General features: G+C 44.2%; 1 protein-coding gene and 1 long non-coding RNA gene across 2 annotated transcripts in view; one reads left to right on the top strand and one right to left on the bottom strand.

The window, feature by feature from the left end:
• NUP160 (nucleoporin 160) overlaps positions 1 to 16,822 on the bottom strand; it is a 42,529-nt gene extending 25,707 nt beyond the window's left edge. Inside the window, exons 1-9 of the mRNA XM_070472992.1 lie at positions 16,708 to 16,822; positions 16,327 to 16,438; positions 12,383 to 12,593; positions 11,622 to 11,844; positions 9,815 to 9,893; positions 9,378 to 9,492; positions 8,543 to 8,701; positions 943 to 1,020; positions 568 to 665 (exon numbers count right to left, since the gene is read on the bottom strand). Of these exons, the coding sequence (XP_070329093.1) occupies positions 568 to 665; positions 943 to 1,020; positions 8,543 to 8,701; positions 9,378 to 9,492; positions 9,815 to 9,893; positions 11,622 to 11,844; positions 12,383 to 12,593; positions 16,327 to 16,438; positions 16,708 to 16,807 (1,175 nt within the window). The 5' untranslated portion in view covers positions 16,808 to 16,822. The remainder of the gene's footprint in view (positions 1 to 567; positions 666 to 942; positions 1,021 to 8,542; positions 8,702 to 9,377; positions 9,493 to 9,814; positions 9,894 to 11,621; positions 11,845 to 12,382; positions 12,594 to 16,326; positions 16,439 to 16,707) is intronic.
• A 59-nt stretch (positions 16,823 to 16,881) lies between these two features.
• On the top strand, positions 16,882 to 18,719 carry LOC139037072 (uncharacterized). The gene is made up of 2 exons (XR_011489864.1): positions 16,882 to 17,915; positions 18,099 to 18,719. It is a non-coding gene; the product is annotated as an uncharacterized lncRNA (long non-coding RNA).
• The last annotated feature ends 3,832 nt before the right edge of the window (positions 18,720 to 22,551 follow it).

Here is a 22,551-nt window from a genome sequence, read left to right as displayed (position 1 = left end):
GTACGAGCAAACACTCAAAATGATCAGACAAGGCGAAGTGAAACTGGCCATCCTTGCCAAGTACCAGCCTCGGGGAAATCTGAAGTACAGTACTATGCCATATTAGCCAAAACAGGCCTCCATCGCTATAGCAGCATTAACACGGAACTGGCAGAGCATGTGGAAAATACCAGAGTATGCACACTGGCTATCACGGGTGCAAGTCATGCAAGGACAGACTGGTGAAAAGTAAATCATGTACAACTTTTCCTTAATAAAACCAGCCAGAGCTTGTCTGAAAAACAAACAAAAAAAGAAGTATTTTCGGATATGTGCTATCTCTCCCAATAAAGATGGTATATATACATATTTTTTTGTGTCATTCCAACTCTAAGAATCCCTTTTCTGCCCTAAAACCATAAGGTAAGAACATAAAATGAAATAGAAGGTATGTCAGAAAACAGGCAAGCCCAGGGCTGAATCATCTAAATGCAAGCATCTGACTTTTGTCCAACACAACGAGCTCCCTTCTTTTCTCAGTATGACTTTGCCTGGGGTAGGTAGGATGACAGAGAAGAGGGACCGTACTGTTCAAAGTTGATGTATTTCACAACCGTCTGGTTCTCAGCGTCGTGCCACAGGGCCCAGATGTCCGTAGAGGTTAAGGCAAAGTCAATCAGTGTCTCCTGGAACGAAATATCGGGAGAGAACAAACAAAAACAGGTTAAAATAAGACAGAAAAGGTACTGCTTTATGGTGAATTAAACTTCTATAAGCAGGAGAGGTAAAAACATGAAAACAAAAGATGGTACCATGTGAACCTGGTAAAATCCAAGTAAAATTTTGTTTGGATGAAGTTTCATTAGATATTCCACTTTAAGATTATAATCCCATTACAACAGTTAAGTTAGCCAATACTTTTTTCCTGTACTTGTGTGATAAGCAAAGAATAATTTAACCTACCTGAGAAGTGAATAGTGAGGAGATGTGATCTAGGCTATAGCGGTTATTCTCAGCGCTCACCAACTGGAAAACGCAGAACTGTTAAAACACAAGTTGCTAAGTTAATACTTGAAATAACCATCAAGCCATTTTTCTAAGCAAGCAAGACTTATAAAAGACTTATTCAAAAACCAACTTTTAAAAAAATGTGTGGCAAAATATATGTAGCACTTACCATCTCAACTATTTTTAACTGTACACTTTAGTAGTATTAAGTACATTTATACTTGTGCAATCAATCTCCAAAACTTTTTTTCGTTTTTCAAAACAAACCCTGTATTCATTAAATCCCCCATTCCCCCTCCCCCCAGCACTGGCAACCAGCATTCTGTTGTCTGTCTCTTCGATCTTGACCACTCTACCTAATGGCATCTGTCTTCTAGCGGCTGTATTTTCACTTAGGACAATATCCTCAAGGTTCATCCATGTTGCAGCATGTGTCAGAATTTCTTTCCTTTTAAAGTTGGGTAATATTCCATTTTATGTAAATACCACATCTTGTTTACCCATTCAGTCGCTGATGGAGACTTAGGTTGCTTCTATTTTGTGGCTATTGGGAACATTGTTGCTAAGAACATGGGTGTACAAATATCTTTTCAAGACCCTACTTTGAATTCTTTTGGGTGTATATCCAGAAGAGGAATTGCTTGATCATATGGAAATTAAGGAATTGCCAAGTTGTTTCCTATAGTGGCTGCAGCATTTTACATCTCCACTGTTAATGCACAAGGGTTCCAATGTCTTCACGTCCTCCCTAACACTTGCTATTTACTATTTCCCCCCGCCATAGTAGCTATGCTTGGGTACGAGGTGGAATCTGTGGTCAGAAACCTATTTTTATGCTTTTACCAAAAATAATCTAAAACATACACATGATAAAAATCAACTTGAGTCAATCTTCACTACAAACAAAAACCTATAAAACAATTCATGTTTTGTATTTAACTCTACTGCCAAAACAAAAAAGATCTCAAACTCAAAAATATGAACACTATTTTAAATAAATAATTTTTTGACAAAGAAAATATACTATGAACTAGTAAGAGTGATGAAGATTCTATCCTGGTAACATAAGCAACTGTTCACGAAAAGCTTTAAAAAAATATATACAATGATTCCCTTTGAGAGGAAAACAGTGTATGAAGGATGAGAAAAATATGTAGTGGTCACATTCATTCCAGCCTACAGCTATATTTTACAGGCTACATATCTCAAATCACTAGTGAGACATGAATCAACTTAGGAGGTCTCAACCGGCATTTAAGAAAAAAAAGGGTAAGAGTTTATTGGTTCATCACCCATGGTGAACATGTTTCATGAAGACTATTTTCTGTTTTATGTCCATCACCACATAAGGGTACCCAGATAGCAATGTAAAATATTTGTTGTATATATTCCAGCCAAAAAGTTGGAAAAATGCTGGTCTAGTGCAGTGCTTCTCAAACCACTTGTGGTAAAGGAATGAAGGAATTTTTTTTTTTTTTTAGTCTGCTCCAGACTAATACTCTTTTTTTTGGGGGTGGGGGGGGCGCTCCACTGGGTGGCATGTGGGAATCTTAATCCGCCAAGCGGGGACTGAACCTGCGCACTCCGAAGTGGAATTGTGGAGTCTTAAATCACTGGACCGCTAGAGAAGTCTCTCAGACTGATACTTGACATGTAGAAACCCACGCATGTCTGTGGCAACGTCAAATCACTTATAAAAGCTTCTATTCTCTCAGTTTCTCCATTTATTTTACTGCAAACTAGTAACAAACAATTTGTGGCCCAGGACCATTCCACAGACCACACCATAGGTCTGTGGCACTTCTGTTTGATATTTTTATTAGTGTCCTAGATGGAAACTATTATTGTTATTGTTTAGGGGCTAAGCCCTGTCCGACTCTTTTTCAACCCCATGGACTATAGTCCACCAGGCTCCTCTGTCCATGGGATTTCCCGGGCAAGAATACTGGAGTGGGTTGCCATTTTTTCCTCCAGGGGATCTTCCAAACCCAAGGATCAAACCCATGTCTCCTGCATTGCAGGTGGATTCTTAAGCATTGAGCCCAAGGAAGCCCAGATGGAAATACATATGGCATAATATAACACTGAGGACATGATGCTGAGAATGATTAAATTAATGCACTTAACAGAATTAGTCTCCAAAGAACCAAAAGAAAACCAAGAAGAAACAAATGAAACAAACAGGAATGGATGTAAACTACTACATAGATTAAAACACCAAACAGGGCTTCCTTGGTGGTCTAGTGGTTAAGAATCTGCTTTGCAATGCAAGGGACACCAGTTCGATCCCTGGTCCAGGAAGACCCTACAGGCCTCAGAGCAATGGAGACCGTGCTCCACAACAAGAGATGCCATCACAACAAGAAGTCCACGCACTGCAGCCAAGAATGGCCCCAACTCACCCCAACTAAAAGAAAGCGGTGGGCAGCAACAGAGACCCACCATAAGCAATAAAACCCGTAAAAAACAAAAGCAAACTTCAAATGTGCAGGTTAGGGAGAAAAAAACATTCTGAAGAGAGGTTTTTGTTTAGAAAAAGGAAACAAAAAAAAAGGACCTCAACTTCATTATACTCTGAATAGGCACACCAGCATTACATGGCTGCTAAAAATAAAGTGTATCTGATTTTAGGCTTCATTAACAGAACCTTAACGCTTAAGCCAAGGAGGTAACAGCTCTGCTCAATCTGACCCCAACCCTAGATTAACACATTCAATCTCAGTCTCATCTTCAGAGCAGAGGTTCTCAGAATGTGGTCCACAGACACCCAAAGGTCCCTGAGACCGATTTCAGGGGGTCAGTGAGGTCAAAACCCTTCACGGTAATTCTACATTATTTGCCGTTTTCACTGTGTTAATATTTGCACTGATAATGCAAAAAAGCAACAGTGGGTGAAATTACTGATGTCTTAATGTGACAGTGGCACCAACCTGAATACTCTTTCACGATAAAAATTCAACAAGCTAGGAATAGATAGACAGGAACTTCCTCAACACTAAAAATTCACAGCTAACATCATACTCAGCGGTGAAACACCCAAAGCTTTCTCTCTTAAAATGGGAATAAGACAAGGGTGTCAACTCTCGTCACTTCTATTCAACACTATACTGGAGGATCTATCCAAGGAAATTAAGACCAAAAAAAGAAAAGGCACATAAATTGGAAAGGAAGTAATAAAACTATCTTTATATGTTGCTGTCCTATAAATAGGAAGTCCCAAGGATTACACTATAACACTACTAGAACTAAAAAGAGTTCAATATATATAAAATCAATATAAAAAAGTGAATTATATTTCTATAAACTTGCAGTGAGGAACCTGAAATGAAATTAAGATAATTTCACTTACAATACTATCAAAAGGAATAAAATATATAGGAAGAAGTTGATTAAAAAAAAACCCTGCAAAACTTGTATCATGAAAACTATAAAACATTATTTAAAAAATTAAAGACAATTTAAATAAATGGAAAAGCATCCCGTGCTCATGAAGCAGAAACCTTAATATTGCTAACATGGCGATGCTTTCCAATATGATCTACAGTCAACAAGTCTCTATCAGAGTCTGTGAAGCGGCAATAAGCACACACGCCGGTCGCTGGCTCCTGAGCCTGAGCTCCTGAAACGCCTGCGGCCTTCTGAGCGATGACAGCGGTGCCAGGAGCATCTTCTGTTGAGCAGCTGGCCTCTGACCCTGGCTCCCGGCAGGCTCCTAAATCCCTGTGCACTTCCTGGGTGACAGGAACACCTTTTGCTCTAAGAGCTGACTCCTGGATAGCTTCAGCATGGCAACTGGTCACCAGAAAGAGGAAGCCTGAATAGAATCTTGAAACTTTCAGCCCTGACCCCTGCTTTCCAGAAAGAGAAGAAAGGCCACTGGGTTTATAATCCATCACGCCTATGTGATGAAGCCTCCGTAAAAACCCCTATCCCTATGGGATGTGGGGAGCTCCCAGGCTGGGGAACACAGCCACGTGCCGGGACGGTGGTGTGCCTCAATGCCTTCAGACCCTTCTGGACCTTGCCTACCTACATCTTCAGCATTTATTGTATAATTAACTAGCAAACGTGAGTGTTTCCCTGAGTTCTCTGGGCCATTCTAACAAATTACTGAGCCCGAAGAGGGGGTGGCATGAATCAAAAACCCAAGGACAAGTGACTTCTCTCGTGGTCCAGTGGTTGAGATTCTGTGCTTCCAATGGGGGGGCACAGGTTTGATCCCTGGTCAGGGAACTAAGATTCCGCACACGTGGCAGCTTGGCCAAAAAGGTAAAAAATGAAACAAAACAAAAAAAGAACCCAAGGAGCTAAGAAGAAGAGTCTCCACAGTGGGCAGTAGCCTGGCTTCGGGCGATGAGCATGAGCCGGGCGAGGGGGCGTCCACCTATGTGGAAGGCCTGGGGCAGGGTGAAAACTCATGCAGGATGAGGAGAGTGTCCACACGGAGTGCCGGCCTGCACTGGGGACTAGAGTCCAAGGAGGTGAGCAGGGTGTCCACCGCATGGGGGTGGGCTAGCGCAGTCAGCGCCCGAGGAGGTGAGCAGGGCATCCACGTGAAAGGGCAGCTGGACTGGGACTGCTGTGGTTTAGTCGCTCAGCCGTGTCCGACTCACGGACTGCAGCATGCTGGGCTCCTCTGTCCTTCACCGTCTCCCCAAGTTTGCTGATGGAACGGGACACCAGAGCCCAACAGGAGTGAGGAGGGGACCCAGACAGATCAGCACCCAGCATGGGGGATCAGAGCTCCGGTGGAGAGAGGAGGGCAAATCCGACCTCGCTAGAATGTCACTAGGTTTAAATGGACGGTATGTGTAGTGTGTGAGCCCAGAGGAAGCACAGTCCAAGCCTTTGCTGTTAATGTACATGAAGGGCCCGGCACCGTGCCAAACACACAATATCAACAGTTTATTTATCTGGCTAGGCCACAGGGCTTGTGGGATTAGTTCCCCAACCAGGGATCAAAACCTCAAACCCGGGCCCTTTGCACTGGAAGCTCAGAGTCCCAACAATGGACTACTAGGGAATTCCTGTGGTTGTTTATTATATGATTATACCACTGTTCAGTTCAGTCGCTCAGTCGTGTCCAACTCTTTGCGACCCCATGGACTGCAGCATGCCAGGCTTCCCTGTCCATCACCAATTCTGGAGCCAGCTCAAACTCATGTCCATTGAGTCGGTGATGCCATCCAACCATCTCATCCTCTGTCGTCCCCTTCTCCTCCCGCCTTCAATCTTTCCCAGCATCAGGGTCTTTTCCAATGAGTCAGTTCTGCACATCAGGTGGCCAAAGTATTTATGCTTTAGCTTCAGCATCAGTCCTTCCAATGAATATTCAGGACTGATTTCCTTTAGGATTGATTGGTTTGATCTCTGTGCAGTCCAAGGGACTCTCAAGAGTCTTCTCCAACACCACAGTTGAAAAGCATCAATTTTTTGGTGCTCAGCTTTCTCTCTAGTCCAACTCTCACATCCATACGTGACTACTGGAAAAAACATAGCTTTGCCTAGACAGACCTTTGTGGGAAAAGTAATGTCTCTGTTTTTTAATATGTTGTCTACATTGGTCATAGCTTTTCCTCCAAGGAGCAAGCATCTTTTAATTTCATGGCTGCAGTCACCATCTGCAGTTATTTTGGAGCCCTCCCAAATAAAGTCTCTCATTGTTTCCCCATCTGTTTGCCATGAAGTGATGGGACCAGATGCCATGATCTTAGTTTTCTGAATGTTGAGCTTTAAGCCAACTTTTTCACTCTCCTCTTTCACTTTCATCAAGAGGCTCTCTAGTTCTTCTTTGCTTTTGCCAAAAGGGTGGTGTCATCTGCATATCTGAGGTTATTGATATTTCTCCCAGAAATCCTGATTCCAGCTTGTGCTTCATCCAGCCCAGTGTTTCTCATGATGTACTGTGCATGTAAGTTAAATAAGCAGGGTGACAATATACAGCCTTGACGTACTCCTTTCCTGATTTGGTTCATTTGGACAGGTTCCAAATGAACATAGAACTGTTGTTCCATGTCCAGTTATAACTGTTGCTTCTTGACCTGCATACAGATCTCTCATGAGGCAGGTAAGGTGGTCTGGTATTCCCATCTTTTTAAGAATTTTCAACAGTCTGTTGTGATCCACACAGTCAAAGGCTTTGGCATAGTCAATAAAGCAGAAGTAGATTTTTTTCTGGAACTCTCTTGCTTTTTCCATGATCCAATGGATGCTGGCAATTTGACTCTGGTTCTTCTGCCTTTTCTAAATCCAGCTTGAACATCTCGAAGTTCATGGTTCACGTACTGTTGAAGCCTGGCTTGGAGAATTTTGAGCATTACTTTACTAGCATGTGAGATTAAGTGCAACTGTGCGTTTAGTTTGAGCATTCTTTGGGATTGCCTTTCTTAGGGATTGGAATGAAAACGGACCTTTTCCAGTCCTGTGGCCACTGCTGAGTTTTCCAAATTTGCTGGCATACTGAGTGCAGCACTTCCACAGCATCATCTTTTAGGAACTGAAATAGCTCAGCTATTCCAACATCTCCACTAGCTTTGTTCGTAGTGATGCTTCCTAAGGCCCACTTGACTTCACATTCCAGGATGTCTGGCTCTAGGTGAGTGATCACACCATCGTGATTATCTGGGTTGTGAATATCTTTTTGTACAATTCTTCTGTGCATTCTTGCAGCTTTTCTTACTATCTTCTGCTTCTGTTAGGTCCATACTGTTTCTTTTATTGAGCCCATCTTTGCATGAAATGCTCCCTTGATATCTCTATCTTCTTGAAGAGAGCTCTAATCTTTCCCATTCTATTGTTTTCCCCTATTTCTTTGCACTGATCACTGAAGATGACTTTCTTATCTCTCCCTGCTATTCTCTGGAACTCTGCATTCAAATGGGTATATCTTTCCTTTTCTCCTTTGCCCCTCCTCAGACAACTGTTGTACCATTGTATTGTATCCTAAATACCTCATCAACATACAACAGCTAATGTTTGAATGGTGAGCAAAATTATTTTGGAAAATTAACTTCCCCTGCACCACTTAATAACACCTACATCCTGTTCACAACTCCATTTTTTTCACTCAGACTTTCAAACTAGCTCTTTCCTGTTTAGTTTTGGTTAACCTTTCCTTCCACGGACTTCCCTTGTGGCTCAGCTGATAAAGAATGTGCCCGCAGTGTGGGAGGCCCTGGGCTCGATCCCTGAGGTGGGAAGATCCCTTGGAGAAGGGAAAGGCTACCCACTCTAGTATTCTGGCCTAGAGAATTCCCTGGACTATATAGTCCATGGGGTTGCAAAGAGTCAGACACGACTGAGCAACTTTCACTTCACTTTCCTTCCATGTTCCTTTAAACTCTCTACTTCCCTTTCATCCTGAATTTGCCTTTAAGATCTTTTAATTCACATATTAGCACAAAAAGTGCAAGCATTGTTTTTTTTTTTGTGGAAACAATGCAAGATACATCTAGAGGCTGATGAGAAGAGCCGAAAAGAGACTCAGTGAGTCTGTAGCTATTGCTCCAGGTCAGTACACACAGAATACTCGACATGTGTCTAATCTGTTTCATACCTGTCCTCGCTTTGGGGCATGCAGGTACACTCCCAGGTAGAGCCCCATGGAAGGGGAATAAGCAAGTCGCAGTTTGTGTCCAGTCCCAGCAGTGAGCCGGAGATCTTTATTTACGGGGACAAATTCCAGCATGTCAGCCACCATCAGGCACATTTGGTCCTGCCAAGAAGATTTAGTAAGTCGTATTAAAGAACATTCAAGATGGAAGAAAAAACTCCTTCCCTTTTAAAAGAATGCATATCCATCATATTCTATCTAGCACTGTATTTAATTTATCTGCTGAAAGGCCCTACAGGTTTTTGTTTTTTTTTAAAGGGCTGAGATGAAAACATTTCTTTGGTCTGATAGATAAAATCATCAGCTGTTTTGTATTCAAAAGTTGAACATTATTTTACCAACTTGCATTTTATTTTTTAAAGTTTTTTATTAAAAAAAAATTTCTGGCCACACTGTGTGGCATGCAGGAGCTCAGTTCCCCAACCAGGGATCAAATGTGCACTGCCTGCATTGGGAGCACAGAGTCTTAAACAGTGGACCAAAAGCGGAAGCCTCTCAAGTTGCATTTTAAAACCACATTTGTCCTGAAGTGAAGAGTATACTTTATACCACTTCAAGGTTTCTGTAGGACTTAATTTTCCAAAATAAAAATACAAAAATTTAGGGGAGAAATGTATGAAAAATAAAATTAAATGAAACTGTCTGAATCTGGAAATGGCCCATCATTTCCAAAGTAAGAGATCTGCTCATCTTTACGAGAAGAAACAAGATCTATTTCACTTTCTCTACAACTCGCAATCCTATCTTGACTTGCAGTACGTACAAAGGCAGCGCCTACCTTGTAAGACCACATTCGCAGCTTGTGGTCCTGACACAGAGCAAAGATGACAGCGTCGTGCTCCACGCAGTGCACTGCAAGGCTGAGGGGACGGGCTGACGGCCCCTGGTCACCTCTGCAAACAGGAGGCGCACGTTAGAGGTCTACCGGTGCCAACCACCTGATCATCAGAGCTCCCAAGTTAAGAGATAAGATAAAATTATAAAGGAACACTCTTAGCGGAAGGAGCAAGTTTATGGGCTGGTATGGGATAACCACATTTTCTGTCTGACTCATGTCCAGTTACTAGGATAGACGGAATGCAATGTTGTGTAGACCCTTCTCCTGTCCAGTATGTTTATTTGTCTTGGAGTCAGGCTGAAAGCACTAATTGCTGCTGACCAGGGCAAAAGATCACACTCTTGGGCACTCTGACTTGCCGGCTGGAGACCACTCACCTGATGGCTGTGGGCATCCAGCCTATGAGCAGGCGCTGCATCACCGAGCTCTGTCTCAGCTCCACGACCGACACCACCCCTGCAAGAAGGAAAACAGGTCAGTGGGCCCCAGGCACCCCGCGACCACGCTCAGTGAAACCCGAAGACAAGAGCAGGCAACCGTGAACAAGGCATTTATGACGGGCGCGCTTTTTATACCAAGGAAGTCTTAGGCTGTACCTTGTCCATAGACATTTCATAACTAAAATGTTCTGAATAATTACCGGACCAATAGCAACAGCACTTTTACATTCCAGGGGGTAGTTTTTGCCATTTACTAATGGTAACCCATGTTGCTGCTCAGAAGCAGCACTTCATCATTTCCAAAGCAACACAGGGCACCTGTCCTGTGCTAGGTGCAGTTCTAGATGCAAGACACAGGAGTAAATACAACAAATGAAAAGTCTTTTCCTCCTCGACTTAACATTCCATTGAGAGGAAGGGAGAAGCAGAGACAGTTAAACAGAATGCAGTAAGTAGAGAAAAATAAAACACAGAACGGGCATAGTGAATGGGCGGAGGGGGTGGCGTGCATCACAACTTTAAAAGGTGGTCAGATCACCCACTGAGAGAGGACCGAAAGGAGCTGAGACAATGGGCCACAGTGGTAGCCGGGGAGAGACCATCCCCACCAAAGCCTTGGAATCAAGACCACCGGGAGAGACAGCAACAACCTCGATATGCAGATGACACCACCCTTACGGCAGAAGGCAAAGAAGAACTAAATAGCCTCTTGATGAAGGTGAAAGAAGAGTGAAAAAGCTGGCTTAAAATTCAACATTCAAAAAACTAAGATCATGGCATCCGGTCCCATTCACTTCATGGCAAACAGATGGGGAAACAGTAGAAACAGTGACAGTCTTTATTTTCTTGGGCTCCAAAACCACTGAGGACAGTGACTGCAGCCATGAAGTTAAAAGACGTTTGCTCCTTGGAAGAAAAGCTATGACCAACCTGGACAGCACATTAAAAAGCAGAGACATTACTTTGCCAACAAAGGTCTGTATAGTCAGAGCTATAGTTCTTCCAGCAGTCATGCATGGATTTGTGAATGGACACAACTGAGCGACTGGCCACCACCAAAGCCCTTAGGCAGATGTGCGTGGCATGTTCAAGGAACTGCCAGAAGACATGCAGCTGGTTTGGAGAAGGAGGGGAGAAAGAATGAGAAAATGAAGTCAGAGAGGCAGCAGGACATCACCATAAGGACACTGGGTTTACTGGAGTGAGAGGAAGAACAGCCCTAACCTGAGGGCTTCGAGCAGCGGAATGGCATGACTCAACTTAGGTTTTAAGTTGGTCTGCCTGAGAAGTTTCTGCAGAGGACTAAGGACAGGTCTGGGATGATAATTAGGAAGCAAATGCAACAGTTCAGGTAAGAGAAGGTGGTAACTTGGAGCATGGAGCAGCACTGAGCTTCCTTGTTTCAGTTAAACTTATTTGAGGTGCTTAGTTACAGCACCTCAAACTGAAGATAGACATCAGTCAACTCATCTCTGCTAAAGGCCTTAGAATAGGCCGCTTTACAGTTATCTGTTTTCCTATATTCCAGTAAGCTGCAGTTCCTCATTCACTGTATCAAATCCCACCCTCTTGAGAAAAACTGTAAAGTGTTAGGGACTCATTAGGCAAGCAATAATGGATAACCACTTTAGGGTGGTTTGGAAGCAGTTCCTGCACTGGATAATGGCCTTGGACTTCTAATGTCTGTCTTAATACCAGCATTTCTTTGTTTAAAATTAAATCTGCGCTGCATTCCCGTTCTTACCAGGTATATCATAAGGAGGTAGCTTAAGAACAAAGATTCCTCCAGAGGCAGACGGGAGAGCAAACAGAGCCTCCCCATCATTGCTCAGCCAGGCTGCTGAGGTGGCAGAACCAGGCGAGAGGCCAGGGACTGCTGGAATTAACTGATAGTTGCAAGGATCCCTGAAATCAACTTTTCCAATGTCAGTGAATATTGACTGCATCTGACTTTCGATTGCCAACTCCTGTGGAGAAATGAAAAAGAAAAATCTGTTAAAAGCAAAATAAGCTAGATTTTTCTCAGTTTCTCCCAATTGCTATCAATGTTTTTAAAGTAAAAAATTGTTGAGCTGGAAAAGGAAGCTGTTCTTTTTAATGCAACTAGTTTTGCAACTTAAAATGTATTTGATCATTTGAAATAGTAACTAGCAAAGTATGAGGCTTCCCTAGTGGCTCCTCAGTAAAGAATCTGCCTGCAATGCAGGAGATGTGGGGTCCATCCCTGGGTTGAGAAGATCTCCTGAAGGTGGAAATGGCAACCTGGCCCGGTATTCTTGCCTGGGCAATTCCATGGACAGAGGAGCCTGGCAGGCTATATTCCATAGGGTCGCAAAAGAGTCAACCGTGACTTAGCAGCTAAATAACAATAACAACATGAAAGTATGCTTGGTTAGGGCTAGCAAGGAATCCATCCTTTCTTCAATTCCAAAGGACATTGCTTTAATACTAAATTTGTGACAGAGTAACTTGAGAAATAAAGGACATTATACTTAACCAACTTACACTCCTATACATCCGGGAAGGGTGTGGTAAAAGCAATCTATGCACTGTCTGATTGGTTAATATCAAGATTATCACGTGATTCTGAGTCTCAGAGACATGAACTCCTCCGGGTAGAAGGACGCAGTTTTGGAATTTGAGGCAAACTGCATTATTCAACAGATTTATGTCCAATGACTCTTCCACCAGCTCCAATGTATCTCCAGAGGTTTTCCTATTAAAAAGAAGAGACATTTGTAAAAAACAACAAAAAAAAGTTTACGCTTTTCTTTCTGATTGTTGCATGGAAATGTATGACAATAGTTTTCAGGTGAACTCTCCTAATTCAAAAATTTTGGATAAGCAAACTCACATCAATTCTGACATTCCAAACCACATTGTATAGTCTACAAAACACAGTATGATAGACAATTCAACTATTATTATATGATTCTCTGTTAAACGGAGACATTTCCAAACTTGACAGTATGTTTAGAACAAAGTGTTAAGTCGCTTCAGTTAGTTCAGACTCTTTGCAACTCTATGGACTGCAGCCCTCCAGGCTCCTCTGTCCACAGGATTCTCCAGGCAAGAATACTGGAGTGGGTTGCCATGTCCTCCTCCAGGGGGGATCTTCCCAACCCAGGGATTGAACACAGGTCTATTTTGTCTCCCCTATTGGCAGATGGGTTTTTTTTTTTTACCACTAGTGCCACCTGGGAAACCTTTAGAACAATAGTCAAGTCAATTAAACTTCACTAGGATTAAAATTCACACCACACACTCACACCTTATAGTGTATGTGGCCTTTACATATAGTTACTATAGCATCAAACTACAGTGATCTTATAAATGTGGGTGTTACCCTTCTAAAGCTTTCTCTTGCTAGGAAGCAGGGTAGACTCTGCCTCACGTACATCTCTGCTATGTGGTAGCTTCAGAACCATAGAAAGCACCATGCTGGGAATGTCCTAACTAGTATCATCTCATCTACCGCACTACTCCAATCTACTCTCTGTCAGCTGTCTTCTACCTCTGGGATCTAACGCCTCATGATCTGAGGTGGAGCTGATGTCGTAATAACCAAGGGCACAACAGATGTAATGTGCCAGAATCGTTTTGAAACCAGTCCCCCCACCCCAGGTCTGTGGAAAAACTGTCTTCCGTGAAACTGGTTCTTGGTGCCAAGAAGGCCGCAGACTGCTGCTATAGGTGATCACCTTTGGTTTAACAGCTTTGACTGACAAAAATTTCTAAATCTGTATCTTATTCAGCCCGCACTCTCCACTCACCTTCTGACTACTGCCTCAACCTTGCACTTGTACAGCAGGGATCTCAAACTACACCTGTCCAAAACAGAATTCCTGGACCCGGAAAACCAGAAAAAACATCCACGTCACCTGTACTTTTTTCCAACTCATGGATGGCATCTCTATAACTTCCAGTTGCTCAAGCCAAAAATCTGGGGTTCACCCTTGAATTTTTTTTCTATATATCCTACATCTGATACGATACTAAACTCTAACGAAATCCCCTTTAAAACCTATCCACGATTAGAACATTTCTCCCAGCCTCGAACACCACCAAACTTATTTTAAGCCACTACAGTCTTTGGTGTGGATTGTGGCACCAACTGCTACCTGGCCTCCCTGCTCCCATCCCTTCCTACTGCGCACTCTACTCAACACAGCAGACAAGCCATCTTTTAAAAACACTGTTATTCATAGTATTTCTTCACTTAAAACCCTCCTCTCACTCAAAGTAAAAGTCACAGCCTTAAAATAACTGACAGCCCTAATCTGCCCCTTGGCTACCTTATTCCTCTACCCTTCATTCTCCCAAGAGGCAGACTTCTGGCCCTTTGCCAGTCTTTGAAAACAACATACAAGCTCCTGTCTCAGGATCTTTGCCCTTTTTCTTCAAAGGCTCTACCTGAAATTTCACCCCTCGGGTACCCTTATTTCCTCTGCTCAAATGTAAACTTATCACTGGATCTTGCCCAGCTACCTTATGTGAAATATTAAAAATAATAATTCCCCTCTCCCTTCCCTGTTCTTCATTCCACATATCACCTGATGAACTATTGTTTTTTGGGATTACTGTTGCTGATCAGCTCCCGCTGAGAGCAAGGACTGTCTGCTTTGTTCCCTGCTATGTGCCCGGTCCCCAAACATTCACTGGAACACATTATGTGTGTGCAAAGTCACTTCAGTCTGACTCTTTGCAACTCAAAGCCCTACATAGCTTGCCAGGATCCTCTGTCCATAGGATTCTGCAGGCAAGAACATTGCAGTGGGTTGCCACGCCCTACTCCAGGGGATTTTCCTGACCCAGGGATCGAACTCACATCTCTCGTGTCCCCTGTACTGGCAGGTGGATTCTTTAGCACTAGCGCCAGAACATGTTAGGCATTCAAAAATATTTCTGAAATCAATGAGATTTGCACCTCTAACATGGGTCTTTCCTTTGAGCCTATAAATTTCAACGCCTACTTGACATTGTCAAAGAGCAACTACACAGACACTTTAATAGCACGTCTAAAAGAATTACTTAACAACTCTCCAAAACCCATTTTTTTATATCTCAGAAGATGGCAATCCTACAGGATATCTGGTTAGTCACACCAAAAGATAGGAACTTGTCCTTGCTTCCTCCTTTTCCCTTACCATCCTGTATCCCATATTCAATCTATCACCAGGTCCTAATGAAGCTACCCTCTAAGCGTATCTTGAAACCATCAATTTCTATTTTTCTAGCCACTCCCACAACTGAGTCACCAAGGTATCTTACTTGGTCCATCATAAATGCAAACTGTTCTTTTGTATTTTACCCTTCTCCCCAAATCTACTTTACACAAAGTAGACTGATTATTTTAAAATGTCATTTTGATCAGGTTAGTAATCCTTTATAGACTTTCAGTGACTGCTCAACATACTCAGGATAAAATTTACCATCTTGGGGCTTCCCTGGTAGTCTAGTGGTTAAGAATCAACTTTCGGGACGCCAGTTCGATCCCTGGCCTGGGAAGACTCCACATGCTATGGAGTGACTAAGCCCGTGCTCTAGAGGCTGGTCTCTGCACCGAGAGAAGCCACTGGAATGAGAAGCCCGTGCACTGGAACAAAGACCGAGCACAGCCTGAGGTCCTTCATGATGAGCCCAGTCCAGCTACCTACTCTCAGCATCTCTCACGTCCTTATCCATTTTGCCCATTTGCAGCGAAGCCGCACACATCTTCAGTCAGTTCCTCAAACCTGCCAAATTCTTTTCACCTGATGGATTTTGGAGAGACTGATCCCACTTGGTCAACTGCCCTCTCCTGCGACACCTTGCCTGGCTAACCTTTCACCCTTCCAACCTCAGGTTAAATGGGACTTACTTTAGGCCTTCCCAGCCCCACCAATAATACTTGGTCTTCCCATTAGCCTCTCAAAGCCCTATTCTTCTCCTCTGAGGCAAGTATGAAAAATCTGTATTGATATACCTACATATGAACATTAGCTTAATGCCTTTTTCTTTCTCAAAACTGCCCCATGAAAGGTACATCCACTTCTATCCTTACACTGCCACACCTTGCATGATGAAAATGGCGATTGTTTTCGTTAGTCACTTTGTCCCCAGGACACCAGCAATGCCTGATAAGTAAAGCCTCAAACACACTCACAGAATGAAGGAAGCTGTAAAGCACTACAAATACATAATGGGTTCCTGTTTAAAAACTGGTCTTTGGGGCTTTAGCCCCTATGCTGTTTCTTCTGCTTTTAGTGTTGCCTGGGAGGGTACCTCTTCCAGAACTCTGGGTCTCCTTAATTCTCCGCTGATTAAGACATAAGTAGAAAGCAGTCTTTATTTCTTTTCCTGTCCACAACCACTTCGGAAAAAGAATGACACCTTAGGGCCAGCCACGAAAATTCAGCCGCCTGACCCGACCTTCCAGAGGGTTTGCCACAGAGAGAAAGAGCACTTACCAATGAATGAATCTGTTTCTGGTGACGGAGAACAACTTTCCACTTTCCACGTAGTAGAAGCCTCCCGCGCTCTCACTGTATTTCACGGCTCCGGCCGCTGCATTTGCAGTTCCTGCAAAAGGTGAATGGTTAGCCTGCACACGTGGTTCTCTGGGGATGACACGGACTGAGGTCGCTGAGAAAGCAGAGGGGGACGGACTGACAGCGCATACAGAATGAAAGGGAAGGAAAGAGGAGGAAGCAGGACACTAAGGTCGCTCTGATTCCTGTGCTAACAGGCATGTGGGCTCAGAAGGGTAAGGGGGGGTTAGAGATTGAGGAATCCATAGGAGAGGGCCGAGGGGAAGGTTCGGATCGCGCTCTACCGGGATGCTGCCGTACCAATGCCGCAAACGGTGAACTCCCGAAAGTGCCGAGGCCTTTCGCGCTCAGCACCGCTGAGCTCCACGAAGCTCCGTTCCACGGCTCCCGCCGCCGCCATTTTCCCGCGCCGCCGCGAGGCCTGACGGGACACCAGCAGGGCCAGGCGGGTGTCGTCACTTCCGGGGGGCGGAGCGGGCGGGCAGGTAGGGAAGCCCAGAGAGGTCGAGGGTGGCCGGGTCCTGCGTTGTGAAGCCCCCACCGAGTTAGCTGGAGACCAGGTGCGCAGGGAGGGAGCCGAGGGAGAAGAGGCTAGGGGAAGCCTGTCGACTCTATCTGAGGAAACCTTTTCGTGGCCCGCTAGGACGCCCCAAGGGGCGGCGCCATTTTCCCCGGCGGCCTCGGGGCAGGGGGCGGGGCCGGGTTTGTTTGCATTTTAAAAACGCCGGCGCGGGCCGCGGGTCCCAGCCTGCTGCGAGGGCCGAGGACCTGGAACGCCCGGCAGACGGGCGACCTCCACTGGGTTTCGAGCGTGCGGTCACCTCTCCGTGCGTCGTTGTGTGTGTCAGTGAATCTCCGCTTAGATATGCAAATGACACCACCCTTATGGCAGAAAGCGAAGAACTAAAGAGCCTCTTGATGAAAATGAAAGAGGAGAGTGAAAAAGTTGGCTTAAAACTCAGCATTCAGAAAATGAAGCTCATGGCATCTGGTCCCATCCCTTTATGGCAAATAGATAGGGAAACAACTGAAACAGTGACAGACTTTATTTTGGGGGGCTCCAAAATCACTGCAGATGGTGACTGCAGCCATGAAATTAAGACTCTTGCTCCTTGGAAGAAAAGCTATGCAGAGTACGTCATGCGAAATTCCAGGCTGGAGATCCAACCAGTCCATCCTAAAGGAAATGATAACCTGAATATTCATTGGAAGGACTGATGCTGAAACTGAAATACCAATACTTTGGCCACCCAATGTGCAGAACTGACTCATTGGATAAGACCCTGATGCTGGGAAAGATTGAAGGAAGGAGAAGGGGATGACAGAGGATAAGATGGTTGGATGGCATGACTGATTCAGTGGACATGAGTTTTACCAAGCTCCAGGAGTTGGTGTTGGTCAGGGAAGCCTGGCATGCTGCAGTCCATGGTGTCGCAAAGAGGCAGACATGACAACTGAGCTGAACTGATGGGGTCACAAGAGTCAGACACAACTGAACACAGCACAGGGTAGGGTAGATGTTTGATTTTGGGGGAAAATAGTCCTTTGCAGGGGGAAAAGGTGTTTTTTCCCCTACTAGTTAACATTTGTTAAGCACTTCTGTTGTTTCTTGTTATTACCAGCGACTGCAACCCTTCACTGGCATTCTGTGTTTCGTTCCTCTAACTACTCTCTCACAGGTGTTTTTCCAGCTCACTCCTGCTAGTGGAATGGAGCAGGACCCTATGTTCCTTACCGTATCCTCCGACTGACTCTGTCCTCTGCCTGCCTGCCTTTTGACTGTGGAAAACTTTAGTCATAGAATAAGTTCAATCAGAGAAGTGAGAAATGCAGAAACAAAGGAAAACAGTCACAGGAGACTAAATAATAATGTAGTCGTTAAGCATAGTCAAGGACCTTTAGTTCTTTCTCAAGGGCTATAGATACTATTCTGAGCCATATCCTGTGATACTGAAGCACCAGGTGGAGAAGTTAACGACAAGATGACAGACTGTACCCAGGACATGAGTTGTCACAATTCCAAGAATTGGCCACAAAGAAATGAGAACAAAGGGACCCTGGAACTGAAGATTAACTGTACCGAAAACAATCAAGGTGATGCTGGTCAGACCACTGATGACCAATCTGCAGATGACTGTTAGAGATGACTGTGCTGCTGCTGCATATAGCCACTGCCCCCCACCCTCTGTCTATGAAAGCTCTCACCCCATTCCTGTGGAGGGGCTGGGGGGAGTCGGCCTTTGGACAGATGTCTGCCACCCTCCCTCACAGTTGCCAGCATCTGAAATAAAGCAAACTTTCCTTGCCGCCAACCTGGCCTGCTTGTTGGCTTTTGAGCGGTGAGCAGCCGGACCCCACAGACTCCTTTCAGTAACACCAGGACACCTACCTAGCAGTGCAATCCCTCCGTCCCACCTGCGGTTCTTTAACCTTCTCAGTGGCCTTCACTTCTTGCTCTTCAAACCTGTTTGCCAGGGGACTGAAAAGAGTCTTGGGAAACAAATTTACTTTGGGGAAGAAGGAACCTGTTACAGGCTAATGCCATGGGACGAACCTGTTACAGGCTAATGCCATGGGACCTACCTGTAGTGGCAGGGGGAGCATTCTGGGTGCGGTGTGATTTGTCTCCCTCCCCACTCCCACTGGACTTAACTCAGGCCTGTGGAGGCAGAATGGGGGACTGGAATGAAAACGAGACCAAGTTCCTTACCAATTCTGTGAACCATTAGGGGCTCACAGGTGTTGCACTGAGACTGCTCTCACGGAGAGAGCCACTGGTTCCCCCCCCCCCCCCCCCCCGCCCCCGGCCAAATGAATGAACCCAGAGCAGTTTTGCCCATTTAAAGGCTTTCCAGAAATCTGGTGATCAAAGGGGTGGAATGAGTACCTGGCAAGAGCTGAGGTCTAGAGTAGCAGGGGTGGTCCCCAAAGGAGACTGGAGCCTATCCAGTACAGCATCTCTTTTTCTGAAGGAGGAGAGTATTTTAATCCCTTAAAAAGAAAAAATTCAAGTATAGTTGATTTATAATGTGTTAATTTCTGATATGCAGCAAAGTGATTCAGTTATACATAGGAAAAGTGAAAGTGTTAGTTGCTCAGTCGTGTCCAACTCTGCAACCCCATGGACTGTAACCCACCGGGCTTCTCTGTCCTTGGAATTCTCCAGGCAGAAATACTGGAGTGGGTAGCCATAGCTTTCTCCAGAGGTTCTTCCTGACCCAGGAACTGAACCCAGGTCTCTGGCATTGCAGGCAGATCCTTTACCATCTGTTCCAGCAGGGAAGCCCATTATGTATGTATGTATATATATATATATATATATATATATATATATATATATATATATATATATATATGTATATATGTATATATAATTATTCTTTTCTGCTATGGTTTATCACAGGATACCGAATATAGTTTCCTGTGCTATACAGTAGGACATTATTGTTTATTAGCAATTTTAAACAGTTGATAGAGTACTTGTACTATTTACAAATGGATTATTTCAGAAGCAGATTATTTCATGAATATAGAGATCCCCTGAGGACCGTCAGAAATGTTTGAGGGACTCTTCAGCAGGGACTGAGAATCCGCCTGAGAAGGTGGGGGCAGAAGTCAGTAGAATTTGTTCACTTTTTTAATGTAACTGTGCTTTTACCCATGGGATGGGGAAACCTGAGTTTTGTGCTGTATGGTAAGAATTTTCTATTGCTGATTAACAGATTACCACAGATTTAGTGGCTGAAACAATACTTTCATCTCACAGTTCTATAGAAGTCCAACAAGGGTTTCATGAAGCTAATACCATGATGTCTGTAGGGCTGTATTCTTTCTGGAGACAAAAAAGATAATCTCTTTTCTTGTCTTTTCCAGCTTCTAGAGGTCAGCACACTCCTTGGCTGTCGATACTCTTCTTTCATCTTCGAAGCGAGCAATGTCATCTCTGTCTCTGATCTCCAAGAAAGGTTCTCTGCATCTAAGGACTCATGTGGTTAGGTTGAACTCACTCAGATAATCCAAAGTAATCTCTGCATCTCTAAATACATAAACTTAACCACATCTGCAAGGCTCCTTTTGCCACGTCAGGTAGCATAATCACAGGTTCCAGGGGTTGAGGTGTGGACATCTTTCTTGGGAGGGGACATTACTTATGATTTATATCATAAATTATATCATGTTCTAATTTCATGCTCATCACATCCCTTGTGAAGTAGTTTATCCCTGTAAGGTAGATGACTTTTCTGAAGCACCTGTTAAAAATATAGTTTCCATCTATTGGCATTACCTTAAGCCAGAATTCAGTCTTAGCATTGCTCACTAATAAGGACGACCAGATATAAAGTGCCTCCTCCTGAGATGTTATATAGGAGACCTTTTGTTTATGTCAGTGACCTCTTTCTAGATCCAGAGACTCAAAGCCTTTGATCTTACACTATGGCCATTGGGCACTTCCAACAAGAAATGCACTTGGGGGGTATCAACCAGGACCCAGAAAGACTCTGAGGGACTGCCACTATCGCCCCAGGGATTCAGGTACTAACTGAGGCTTGGAAAGGTGGGTCCCTATAGGCTCAACTCCAGCCCACATGGACGGCCCCTGCCCTGTAATACTTTCTACACCTAAAGACGTTGTCCTGCCCATCCCTCTTGGTTCCCTTTTTATCCTTCCTGTTTCCTCCTCTTGGTTGTGCCCTGTGCAAAACAGGGCTTGTACCCACCACCAGTCAAGAAACGAATTGAAATGGGCACACACTCAAGGCCAGCTGACAGTTGCAGGTTATATAACTATAGGCTCTGTTGTGCATATCTTCCCATAATTCAGTCTGTTATAGTCAGATGTATGTATGTACAGAATATCAGTGAACCCTTAGTGGGCTCCTAGCTGCCTAGGTTTACTTGAGGAAGCCCCTGTGGTTAGTTTGTATCCACTGTGTCCCCAGGGTGCATGTGCAGGAGCTGGAAAAGTCTCTGTGGTTATTTTTGTAGCATATCTGTGAGCTCTCCTGGGTGTGTCTGGGATGGGGTTTAGAGATCAGCTTGCATCCTGTTGGCTAGGCTAGCCACCCTTGTTGCTCATGCCTAACTGTCTGATATAAAATGAAAGACACATTACCTCTAAGGCATCTTTTGTTCTTTTGGCCGCACTCCCGGGCTGGCAGGGTCTTAGCTCCCCAACCAGGGATTGAACCTGGGCCCTCGGCAGTGAAAGCATGGAGTCCTAACCACTGGACCACCAGGGAATCCCCTGTAAGGCAGTTTTAAACAACTTTCTTTCTCTTTTTTTAATAATTTTTTTTAAATTTATTTTTTGGGTGTGCTGAGTCTTTCTTCCCGTGTGGGCTTTCTCTAGTTGCGGTGCTCGGGCTTCTCATTGCAGTGGCTTCTCTTGTTTCAGAGCACGGGCTCCAGGGCACACCGTCTTCAGTAGCTGTGGTTCTTGGTTGCAGAGTGCAGGCTCAGTAGTTGGGGCACATGGCTTAGTTGTTCTGAGGCACATGGAATCGTCCCAGACCGGTGATCAAATCGGTGTCCCCTACCTTTCAAGGCAGACTCTTAACCACTGGACCACCACGGAACCCCTCAACTTTCTTAAGATAGTCTTCACATACCGTAAAATCCCTGCCTCAAAATTGTGCCATTTAATGACTTTGGTATATTCATATAGTCGTGTAACAGTCACCACAGTCTCATTTGGGAACATTTTTATCACCCCTAAAAGTCATTGACCATTTCTGCCTCCTTAGCCCTTGGAAACTACTAATCTACTAATGTTTCTATAGATTTAGCTATGCTACATTTATGTATTTCCCCTGGCAATCTTGATTCTAGCTTGTAACTCATCCAGCCCGGCGTTTCACATGATGTGCTCTGCATATAAGTTAAATAAACAGGATGATGATAAACAGCCTTGACGTACTCCTTTCTCAATTCTGAATCAGTCAGTTGTTCCATACAAGGTTCTAACTGTTGCTTCTAAAGAACCTCTGGGTAAGGGTGAAGAATGAAAGTGAAAAAGCTGGCTTAAACTCAGTATTAAAAAAACTAAGATCATGGCATCAGGTCTCATCACTTCATGACAAATAGAAGGGAAAAGGAGGAAGCAGTGACAGATTTCCTCTTCTTGGGCTCTAAAATCACTGTGGA

This window comes from Odocoileus virginianus, chromosome 10, assembly GCF_023699985.2.
Source record: "Odocoileus virginianus isolate 20LAN1187 ecotype Illinois chromosome 10, Ovbor_1.2, whole genome shotgun sequence".
NCBI classification, from domain to species: Eukaryota; Metazoa; Chordata; class Mammalia; order Artiodactyla; family Cervidae; genus Odocoileus; species Odocoileus virginianus.
This window is presented reverse-complemented; position numbering and strand designations above follow the sequence as displayed.